General features: G+C 34.9%; 1 protein-coding gene across 1 annotated transcript in view; it reads left to right on the forward strand.

Annotated features, from left to right (window-relative positions):
• The window catches only part of LOC115857188 (bifunctional heparan sulfate N-deacetylase/N-sulfotransferase 4), a 287,117-nt gene that overhangs the window by 139,161 nt on the left and 135,208 nt on the right, over positions 1 to 12,748 (forward strand). The window contains exon 4 of the mRNA XM_030863980.2: positions 4,428 to 4,582. Within this exon, the coding sequence (XP_030719840.2) occupies positions 4,428 to 4,582 (155 nt within the window). The remainder of the gene's footprint in view (positions 1 to 4,427; positions 4,583 to 12,748) is intronic.

A 12,748-nucleotide genomic window follows, 5' to 3' on the forward strand; every position in this document is an offset into this window, starting at 1 on the left:
AAACATTTGTACAAAATTGATAATGCAGACAATGGAATTGTATGTATCTGATTTTTTTTTACGAGTAAATACAAAAGAACGTATTTCATTTTTAAATTTCTTCAAAACTTAACATACAGTTTAAAACAAAGATGATAACGAGGTATTGTGAGATCTATAATACATGTAGAAGTTTTATAGTTTTAGCTTCTATTTCTAGTTTTCAGCACCTATTCTAGGTCCTTTGCTTTATAGCACTATAAGTTTTTAAAATATCCATCAATTTCTTTTAAAAAGCTTCCTAAGATTATGAATCTATAGATTTATTTTAGAATCTGAATCCATAGATAATTCAGGGAAAATTGATCTAGCCACAAAATTGAGTCTTCTGATCCATGAACACTCATATCTCTCTATTTATTTAGGGCTTTAAAATTTTGTCTCAGAAATAATAAGGTAGTTTTTATTGTAGCGGTCTTAGACATTTTTCTTAAATTTATGGGTATTTTATGTTTTTTGATACTATTGTGAATGGCGTTTTGTACTTTTATTTTGTAATTGTTCACTGTCCTAGTATACAGAATAGCAAATGGTTCTTTAAATACTAATCTTGTAGTCTTCCTATATTCACCTATTAGTTATAATAGTTTTTATTGTAGATTCTTTAGGATTTTCAATATGTACAATCATGTCATCTGCGAATAAAGTAAGTTTTACTTTTTCCTTTCACATCTGTAGGCCTTTTATTATCTTTTTATTGAGTTGGCAAGGATCTCCATTACAACACTGAATGAAAGTGATGAGATCACACATCCTTGCCTTGTCCCCAGTATTAGGTGGAAAACATTTAGTTTGGCATTAAATATAACAGCTGTAGATTTTTTGCTGTAGATGCTTTTTATTGGGTTGAGGAAGTTCCATCTACTCCTAGTTTGCTGAGGAACTTTAAAAATATATGTGCAAAGGGCTTCCCTGGTGGCGCAGTGGTTGAGAGTCCGCCTGCCGATGCAGGGGACACTGGTTCGTGCCCTAGTCCGGGAAGATCCCACATGCCGCGGAGCGGCTGGGCCCGTGAGCCATGGCCGCTGAGCCTGCGCGTCCGGAGCCTGTGCTCCGCAACGGGAGAGGCCACAACAGTGAGAGGCCCGCGTACCGAAAAAAAAAAAAAAACGTGTGTGTGTGTGTGTGTGTGTGTGTGTGTGTGTGTGTGTGTGTGTGTGTGTGTGTGTGTGTGTGTGTGTGTGTGTGTGTGTGTGTGTGTGTGTGTGTGTGTGTGTGTGTGTGTGTGTGTGTATGTGCATGGTTGTTGAATTTCTCCAGTACTTTTTCTGCATCTATCAGGATGGTTATAGAGTTTTTCTCTTTGATACGATGTATTGCATTTATTTATGTATCTGATTTTAATGTCACAACTGTGCCTTATGGAAACTAACCTATGGCCCAAATCTTGCTAAAATTATTCTTATTTTGGCAGATTTAAAAACTTCTAGAAGCACACTATTATCTCATAACACAGATCCTCCAAGAGCGGAAACAAAGAAATGAGTGCATAAATATTTTACTTCTGAATTAAAATACTTTTATCCTCTGGGAATCAGTAAAGCAAAATGATATAACATTTAAATGAAAACAAAAAATACCATATTTTTAATTAACAATGATGTAGATTTGAATCTAGATCAGGTTAGAAGTGAAAGGCTCAGTTTGAACATAGACACCTTAATGTACTAGAACTTGTGCTAAATATAGTCATGTATGAACTGTAAATTTTATTCTCAAGTGTAATTTAATCATAAATTAGGTATAAAAAATAAGTGTATACAAGGAGTCAAAAGTTTAATATTTTAATTTAGCTATATTTGAAAATATTTGAAATTCTTCTTTGGTCCCTCAGCATGACTTGAGATCACATTTTTCATTAAGCAATTTCTAGTGTCATGAGCTAGGCTTATGTGGCTTTGAATTATATGACCTGTATAAAATAAGAGAAAGGCTGATAGGGAATTAATCCTAGGAGTAAAAAAAGAGGTTTTAAATATCACTGTTAACCTTGTGGGGAGTACTTATAAATTAACACACTCTCTGGTATAAAAATCACCAAGATTTTAGGATCAATTATACATCTGTTTATATCAATAGTTGGCAAAATTTTCTTTAAATGAGTAATTGACCTCTTTCTTGGTCAAGTATGCATTATGTGCTTCCTGCCGCTTCCAATAACAATCTATGGAGTTTAAAGTGAATGGAAGCATTTCTCAAACATTGTATATTCAAAGCACAACAGGACTGTGGGAGAACGATCAATTCATTCATCTCATGTGACATAAAGTAGCCCTTTCTAATCTGTGCCTTAGTCTGCTAAATTATGACCATGAGAGACACTTGGTCTATGGCATAAATACTTCATACTTAAAATCCATCTGAGGAAGTGACAAACTTCTCTTCATTTGGATTTCAATATTTGAAATTCTCAATATATTAACAAAAGCCAATGAATTGTAAGTCTATATTACTAACAGTAGAATTTTTGTCTGCTTATCTAATTCATAGAACTTTATCACATTCAGAAGTCCTGTTTCTTTACCTTTTATATATTTATATAGTAGCAACTGTTATAGCAGTAACTGCCAAAATACTAACTAAACTTGGTGGTCCTTACACCTTTTGAGAATTATGGATTATGGAATATATACCAAGAATGTTGCATATACATAAATACACACAGAAATTGACATGCACTTAAGCAGACATATGAAGGCTCTAAAATTCACTGACTATATATATTAAGACTGAATTAAATTATTCCCTTATTTACTCTCCTGGGGAAGTGGCATGATACAATGCCTATTAAAGGGATCCAGTCTCTGACTTCAAGAATTTAATAATATAGGCAGGCAACATTTTTCATAATGTGTGGAAACATGTAAATTTAGAACGCCACAGGTATAAACCAGTAGATACTATTTTTAAGAAGAAACTGATCCTAATGTTTATGAATGCTAACTATCTGCAATTCACAATGTTAACTGCTTTAATAGATTGATCTCCTTGACTCTTCACAAGAGCCTGTGAGATAGATATTCATTTCTCCATTTTTCAACCAGGAAACCAAGACTCAAAGAAGTTAACTTATACAAGATCACATAACCAAATGTATACTTTAACAAATGTATGCTTTAACCATTTCATGGCACTACTTCATGATTCATGCAATCTTTACTATAGGGCACTCAAATGGAATATTTAAAGAAGAGTCTTTTAAAATTTTTCCTTAATATTTATCTAAGTAAAGGATATAAAATCACCTATAAAACATACTCCAATTTAAAAAAAAATAATCCAAATAAATATACCTCACACTGTAAGCCAGGATTTGTTACTTTACTTATTTGGTTAAGTATCTAGAGAGCACATAGGAATCAATTCGTATACTATTGATTCAGAATATTTTAAAATTGGGCTGAATGTTGTAAAATTGTACAAAAACTATGAATTCATACAGTGAAAATATTTTTGGATAGCCTGCAACATAGTGAATTTCCTTGGAACTAAGTTGCTGATGTTGTTTTTCCTTCCTTTCTTTAATTTTTTTCACTTGTGGCATGACAAATACTTTTTTGTATGCATTGGGCATTGTTAGCAAATTTTCCTAATAGAGGATGAGAAATTAATGTTAGTTTTAAATTCCCAAGTCAAGTTTCTATTGTGTTAATAGATTTATTGTTTACATTTTATAAAATATTTATATCAAAATGAGAAATGTTTGTTCATAATGGTAAGTTTAAAATGTAAGGACACAAACGTATTTATACAGTAAGACTTCAACTTTTAAAAAAATAAGTAGAAAAGGATTTAACGAAAGATACCGAAACGTTTCCACTGGGTTAGTTCTGGAAGATGTTTTTTTGTTTGGTTTGGTTTTTTGTTTTTATGTATCACTTGTCTATCCTTCTCACATTTCTTCAGTAAGCACATATTATTTTATATTCAGAAAAAAATCAACAAACTTCATCAATTAAATTTAAAGATTTTTCAGCTCAATATTAGACATATGCAGAAATATTTTTAAGAGTAAAAAGAATAATCACCTTTGACTACGCTTCCCCTATGTATGCAACAAAAGAGAGAATTAAGAGTTAATGAATTTAAAACAAAAATAAATTGACTAATACTCGGTCTTTTTTTTTATTACCACCATATGCTAGCTATTCTAAACAATGTCAGTGATAAAATTCCCCTAAATTCTAAATCTAAACAACTATGTGCACTTACCCCCCCCCCAACCTGCATTGCCTCTGATGTAATTTAGGGTATGGTCATTTCTCTTTTATTAGAACAACACAAAATCGGATTTATGTATCAGGAGCAAGAAGAATAACAAAAATATGACAATCATAACCTTTAGTTAATATAGAATTTTCACTTAAGCCATTTTATATGCTGTACAGGGACTGAAGAGGAGGATGAAGGAGACGACCTTTTACTTCATTCTGTGGATGAGTTCTGGTGGTTTCCTCACATGTGGAGCCACATGCAGCCCCATCTCTTCCACAATGAGTCATCTTTAGTGGAGCAGATGATTCTCAACAAGGAATTTGCACTGGTGAGCACATTTTATTGCAGAATTTTTCAAACTATGAGTTGTGATATATTGTAAAATCAATTTATTGGATTTAATCTAATAGAAATATATAGAATGAAACAGAAGATACCAGAGTGCATCACAAGCATTAAGGGTACACATTGCTTTGTATTATTTCGTTTCAGGCATGTGTGTGTATTTGTATTGGGTCGTGATGTGCTGTAAAATGTATTTCAGAAAAATTGGTCGTTGACAGAGAGTTACCATCTCCTGATTTATGGAAGGGTTATTCTATGAAGAGGGAAAATAGTACTTTCTCCATTGTATTTCTAGTACATGATAATTGCCGTCTCAAAAAGTATTTGTTGCAAGGGTGAATAAATAGACGGATAAATTGAATCATTAGAACAATGGCTCTAGATCAGTGCTTCTCAAACTTTAGCATGTAACTTTTTCACCTAGAAGACTTTTTAAGACACAGATGCTAGGCCCACTCCTGGAGTTTCTGGTTTAGTAGATTGTCCAAGAGGCCTGAGAATTTGGATTTCCAACAAATTCTCAGAGGATACCCTTGCTGCTGGGACTGCACTTTGAGAACCACTGTTCTGGACTAGCAGTTGGCAAACTGTGGCCTATGGGTCAGATCTGGCCTGCTGATTGCTTTTTATTGTTCCTGAACGAAGATAGTTTTGTTTGGGGTTCTCTAAATTACGTCTTAAAATGAAAAACAAAGACAGTAATATTCTGTGACATAAAAATTATATAAAATTCAAATTTCAATGTCCATAAATAAAGTGTTATTGGAATAGTACCACAACTCTTCTCTTTATGCATTGTCTGCAGCTGCTTTTTCACTGCAACAGCAGAGTTGGGTAGTTGCAAAAGAGATTATATGTCCCACAGAGCCCAAAATATTAACTATCTGGACCTTTACCGAGAAAGTCTGTCCACCCCTGTGCTGGATATCAAGTAAATCATGTATCCTTTTAACAATCCAATGAAAGAAATGTTTTCCCCAGAAAAATACTCAGATGCATATTCTCACATCTTCACACAGTGTGGCAGTTGGTCACAAAGGGTATGTGAATTCCCCAAAGACCCTGGGCCCCGGTTAAAATCTCTGTCTTCAAGTTTTCATTTAAAATAAACAGTTCATTTGCACTGTATGATTGCTGATATGTTTAATTTTTTAAAAGCCAAATTGGGAGGCGTAGACCCAAGGCCATATGAGTACAATGATATTTAATAATGTTATGCCTAGCTATTATGTTAATGGCTCACCCCTCTTTCCATCTCTAAAGCTCCAGGACTGTGTCAAATCTGCACATAGGATCCTTACTAGTAAGTGTGGGAGTATAAAAAGCAGTTAAGATCATTAACTCAATCGCCAGATTTCCTGTGTTTGAATCCTGACCTTCCATCAATGGCTGCTTGATCTTGAACAAAAATTACTTAGACTCTGTGTCTCAGTTTCCCCATCTGTAAAAATGAAAATAATCATGACAACTACCTCATACGACTGTTTTGAGGAAATGTATAATGTGCTTAGAGCAGTGCCTGGAATACAATAAGTATTCAATGTGTGTTAATTAATCAATTATGATATTTCTAAATCCAGACAATTATGCAGTTGTCTTACTTTACAAAAGCCAAATATTTTTCAAAATATGGATTCATAAAAGTTTGATCCTCACTCACTTTTGGGGAATGTCTAAAAATTTTGTACTGCTTCATAATGTTGGAAAATTAAGTAAATATTCCTTTTTCAAAAAAATAAACTTACCTTGAGTAAGCATGCTGAATTCTCTCAGTGCAGTTACCTTGAAAATAGACTGTGTTTATCTTTTGGCTTAAACCTCCCCCACCCCACCTCATTCCCACTCTGAAGGCTTGCTTTTTAGGCATGTAGATTATATTTCATAATGGTTGATTTCACCTGTTTGTGTAATTTTTTTTTAAAGCCATGCTGAGAGCACTGGGAAAGACTCAGATGTAATTGCTTTGTAATGAAATGTTGAAAGCTATTTAGAGTCCATTCAGAACAATTACATTTGTTTAGTTGGTGGCTAGAAACTAGACTGAAGCCTATAAATATACTTTGTAAGAAAAATATTATATGTTGCATAATCAAAATATGATAACTAAAGTGAAGTCCGTTAAACACACATAGTGAAATGACATTGTCCTTTTCCTTCTGGTGTTGAGCTCAATAAAACTTCTCAAGATTCTTCAAGCGGTGACATTCAGAACCCCACCTTTAACTGTAAACCTAGGATGGCAATATGTGTGTTGTTCAAAGAGCCAGGAAATGTATTTCTTTCTTATTAAATTATTATCTTTCCGTGCCCAGATGACACTTCAAAACCCTCAACAGTATCAAGATGGGATAGGGTAGTGGAAAGCACTATATTAACAGGCTAAATTTTATCCCTGACAGCTAGTAACAAGTTCTAATACAGCTGGCAATGCATTTAATATCTTTATGCCTCGGTTTCCTCCCCTGAGATGGTAATGATTCCTTTTTTCACTCTAAACTACAGAGTTTTTAGATAATTAATTTAAATCAACTCATCTGCCAACCAAAAGCACGGGGCCAGATAATCCACTGATCAATTCCAATTCCAAAATTCTTTGATCATTGACATCAGTCCACAAATTTGGAATGGACATCTTGAAATACTCATCTAGCTGCAGTCGAAGCAATTATGGGAAGAGATTTTCAAACTAAATGACCAATTTATACTGAAAAAAATCAAAAGTGTTTAAATCTCTTTTTTCTTTCATCCTGACATTCCTCCCTATTCCTTGATATGACCTTGTCTGGCAGAGGGACTATCAGTGAAAGGCACAGTTGTTCTCACAACATTTACAAAAATGATTCAAATAACATATTAGTAGCTTCATACTGATATTTCAAAAACTGTTAATCAGTCGAAATGGTTCCATTTGTAGAATTTCTCCGAATTCTTTCTGGATAGAGTTTATTTTCTGTTGTAATATGTCTAAAGGTCATGAGAAAAACATATTGCAAGTCTGTTTCTTTACTATTTCATTATGTCAGAAGAACTATTATTACTGTACAGCATCATTATTTCTTAATCCATGCACATTTATGTATGCAGTGTGAATGTTTGTGTATATGTATGGGCAGTTACATGTATGTCTGTGTTTAATCCATGAGCACATGTGTATGCAGTGTGAGTGTGTGCTTGTGTGTGCATATATATATATGTATGGATGTTTAATCCATGAACATATATGCCATGAGTGTGTGTGCATGTGTATGTTTTTTCTTCATACACACCTTCATGTGTATGAAGGTGTTAATCTAATGATTAGCACAGGCAACCCAGATATGGTCATTGCAAGACACTATACTTGTATGGCAGTAGGGTAGGGGGAAATAATTTTGATCCCTTTTTTTTTTTTTACTAAATCATACTTTTAGTATGACTAGTTTTATTTTAGTGACTTTTTATTGTCACTAAATAAAAACAACACTTCAAAGATGACAACAGAGGGCTTCCCTGGTGGCGCAGTGGTTGAGAGTCCGCCTGCCGATGCAGGGGACACGGGTTCGTGCCCCGGTCCGGGAAGATCCCACATGCCGCAGAGCGGCCGCGCCCGTGAGCCATGGCCGCTGAGCCTGCGTGTCCGGAGCCTGTGCTCCGAAACGGGAGAGGCCACAGCAGTGAGAGGCCCACGTACCATAAAAAAATAGAGCAACTATGAACAATCTTTGTGTCGTAATGACCTGCACACTAAATCAGCTATGTAGAGATTTCAATTAAAAAATAAAGGAGTATGATAGTGGAATTAATGGCACAATGAAATAAAACAGAGGGAGAGCTGCCTTTCAATAGCTGCTAAGCCTCTATGTTTACTAAATGATGCAGTATGTAGCCTTATGCTGTACATCAAATACCAGATGTCAAAAAACCCTGATAATTACAACTAATAACGTATTTCAATGGTAGGAAATGTAGAGAAGGTAATAATATTTAATCAAAAGTAAAACTGTGAACAAATATTGATTTGATGAAAGTTTACTATGGAGCAAATAGTATATTTTGGAGGTTCAGTGATGTATAAGGCAGTCTGTACACTCAGCAGAGTGGACATTTACATGAACATGGACTTAGATAAAATATAAAGAAGCAAAGCATCCAGGCAAAGAAAAGTTTGAAATATTTTCAGCAATTGCATGAGTTCTTGAGGGATCCTTCAGAATACACACCCTTGTGGTACAAATATCCATGTAAAATACTTTGGTAATTGAGTGTATTTGTCTTCTATTGCTTCATAACAAATTAGCCCAAGACTTAACAACTTAAAACAACACACACTGATATCTAACAGTTTGTGTAGGTCAGAAAGTTGAATATGACTTAACTGGATCCTGCAGTTCAGAATCTCTTAAAAGACTTCAACCAAGGTGTCAGCTGGGGCAGCAGTCATTTCAAGGCTCAACTAGAGGGTGGACCAGCTCTGAAGTTCACTCACATGGTTGTTGACAAGATTCAGTTCCTCATGGATTGTAAGACTATGGACCTGAGTTTCTCCTCAGTTGCTGCCTGGGTCCACCCTCAGTTCCTCACCATGTGGGCCATTCTAGAGGGCAACTCACAACATGCAGATTGTCTTGGCTCTTTGAAGTTCTTTGAAATTACCATATGAATTGTAGGATCAGCTTATCAATTTCTGCACAATGGCCGGCTGGAATTTTGATAAGGATAGCATTGAATCCACAGATCAATTTGGGAAATATTGTCATCTTAACAACATTAGCTCTTCTGATACATAAACATGGGCTGTTTTTTCATTTATTTAGGTGGTCTTTAATTTCTTCCAACAATATTTTATAATTTTCAGGGTCTATGTTTTACACTGCTTTTATTAAAAATAATCCTAACTATTGTATTCTTTTTAATGCTATTGTAAATGGAAATTTTTATTAATTTCATTTTCACATTGTTCATTTTTATGCATAGAAGTACAATTGATTTTTGTATATGGACCTTGTAACCTTCAAATTTGCTGTACTCACGTATTAGTTCTAGAGGTTTTTTTTAATGGATTCCTCAGGATAGTCTATATGCAAGATCATGTTATATGTAAATAAAGATAGTTTTACTTCTTCTCCAGTTTGTATACAGTTTATTTCATTTTATTGTTTAATTTCCCTGACTAGAACCTGGAATATAATGTTGAATAGAAATGGTAAGACCAAATATCCTTGTCTTATTCCTGATCTTAGGAGGGAAGCATCCAGTCCTTCACCATTAAGCATGATCTTAATTGTGGGCTTTTTATAGATACTCATTATCAAGTTGAATTTTCTGTCTATTCCTACTCAGTTGAGTATTTTTATCATAAAAGGCTGTTGGATTTGTCACATGATTTTTTTTTTTTGGTGTCTATCCAGTTGATTATGTTTTTTTCTTTTTTTATTGTTATAGTATATTATATTAATTGATTTTTAGACGTTAAACCAACCTTACGTGTGTGTGATAAATCCCATTGACCATGGTGTATAATGCTTTTCATATGTTGTTGAATTTAACTGCTAGTGTTTTGTTGAGGGTTTTGCATCTATGTTCATAAGGATATTCATCTGTAGTTTTCTTTTATTATGATATCTTTGTCTGGTTGTGGTGTTAAGGTAATAACCAAATATACTGATGCACTTAACAGTGTCCTACATTTCTCTGAGATTCTACTGAATTTTCTTACTTTTTTCCTCTGAGTTCTTCAGACTGCATAATCTCTATAGATCTGTCTCTAAGTTCATGGGATCTTTCTTCTGCCAGCTCTAATGTACTGTTGAACCTCTCTAATAAATTTTTCATTTTAGTAATTGTACTTTTCAATTGCAGGATTTCCACTTGATTCTTTTTTAATAATTTCTGTCTTTTTATTGATATGATCTATTTGATGAGTCACTGTTATCATATATTCCTTTATGTCTGGAAGTATGGTTTGTTTCAGTTCTTAGAATACATTTGAAATCTTTGTCTACTAAGTCTGGCATCTGGGCCCTTTAAAGACAGTTTGCATTGCTTACTTTATTGTCCTGTCTATAGGTCACCCTTCCAGTTTCTTTGCATATCTTGTAATTTTCTGCTTAAAACTGGACATTTTAAATAATTTTTGTAGCACTCTTGATGTTGATTCCCTCCTCCCATCTCCAGGGTTTTGTTTTTGTTATTGTTATTTACTCATCAGTTTACTTGTTTAGTATATGATTGGGAAATAAGTGAAGACTCTTTCCCTTGTGGTGTGTAGCCTCAATGCTACTCCTCAGAGGCAGCACAGTCACTCTGTCGTAACAGTATTTTTAGTAAGGTTGCTTTTACATCTTTTCCTGATGTCTCTATTAAGCTGTCTGCCTGTGGTAGACAGCTAGCCAGGTATAAAAGTTAGCTAGATAAGAACCTACAGTAATTACCAACAATATGCTTTATTGTTTTTGACAATGCCCTAGGATGCAAATTGTGCCATAGTCTGAACCACTGAAATGTGGGCCTTTTCACAGTAGTCTTTGAAGCCAGTATATGAGGCTTTTTATGACTCCAGGAGCAACCCGAGCTGTCTCTTTCCCCGATTCTGTCTAGTAAACTTTTGTTTGGTCTATTATCAGCTTGTTGTTAATCTTAATTAAAATGAAAACAACCTCCTCTTAATTGCTTATTATCAAAATCATCATTTGTTTTCAAGAGTGATCTTAGGTTTGAACTTCTTAACTCCCTGTCCCAAAAAAAGTCAGTTCCCTTCGAGAGAACTTAGGAACTCTCTCTTCTTATGGTGTGCCTCCTACCCTGGGCAAAATCTCTACACCAATGCTCCAGAGCTGAGGGTGGAGATAATGGCCCCTTCTCACAGAGTGATACCCAGATTTATGATCAGGGTGCTGGGTTGAGATAGTAGCCTCTGGTCCTCTCAGCTTGCCTCTCCTGGCTTAGAACTACCACCCTATAATTGAGCTGGAGCCAGGACAAATCATGGTTCCAGTATTCTTGGTCTGCATCTGGGGTACAGTTTCTGCTCTATGAGTGTGGCTACCTTGAGGAGGAGAGGTACCCCCTGTGTTCTTGGCTGCACCCAACGTGGGTAGGGGTTTTGCCACTTTAAACTAGAGCAAGTGGGGAAAGGGGTGGGCCATGGCTCAAATGCTACACACTTTCACTGTTCTTACCAATCTTAGTAGATTTCTTGAATAAATATTTCTTTGCTGTATCTTCTTGGTTCATTTTCCAGAGATTTAAAATGCTTGGCATTTTTAAAAAATAATTTCTACCAGGTATGGTTGTTTTGCTGGAAAAGGGACCACGGAGCTCCTCACAGCACCATTCCAGATGTCTGAACTCTATCATCATTTTTTTTTTAAGCTGCACATAGACTATTTTAAATGAAAGCTCGTGAATATTTTTTCATGCAGTGTCTTGCTGATAGTCTCTTAAAAGACTATAGATATTTCAAATGTATGTCCTTATTAAAGTATTTTCATATAACTGTCCTATTGATATAATAAAAGTTAAAAGTCTAGTTGCAAAATATGTACCCAAGAAGAGCTATTACCCATCTCTGCATATCTCTAAATGAATCATGTTTTGAATTGGAGAATAAAGGAGGACTTTCCAACTATTTTGATTTAATAAAAACTTACTCAGCTTTAACTATAGTTATGGACAATTTGTTTAGACAGAAGACATCTTTACTATTATATATTTATCACTTGGCTTTGAAAAATGAAAGAACTGATATCTATCATTTTTTAACATCTTTATTGGAGTATAATTGCTTTACAATGGTGTGTTAGTTTCTGCTATATAACAAAGTGAATCAGTTATACATATACATATGTTCCCATATCTCTTCCCTCTTGCGACTCCCTCCTTCCCACCCTCCCTATCCCACCCCTCTAGGTGGTCACAAACCACCGAGCTGATCTCCCTGTGCTATGCGGCTGCTTCCCACTAGCTATCTATTTTACATTTGGTAGTGTATATATGTCCACGCCACTCTCTCACTTTGTCACAGCTTACCATTCCCCCTCCGCATATCCTCAAGTCCATGCTCTAGTAGGTCTGTGTCTTTAATCCTGTCTTACCCCTAGGTACTTCAGGACCGTTTTTTTTTTCTTTTTTTCTTAGATTCCATATATATGTGTTAGCATACAGTATTTGT

Source organism: Globicephala melas, chromosome 5, assembly GCF_963455315.2.
Source record: "Globicephala melas chromosome 5, mGloMel1.2, whole genome shotgun sequence".
NCBI classification, from domain to species: Eukaryota; Metazoa; Chordata; class Mammalia; order Artiodactyla; family Delphinidae; genus Globicephala; species Globicephala melas.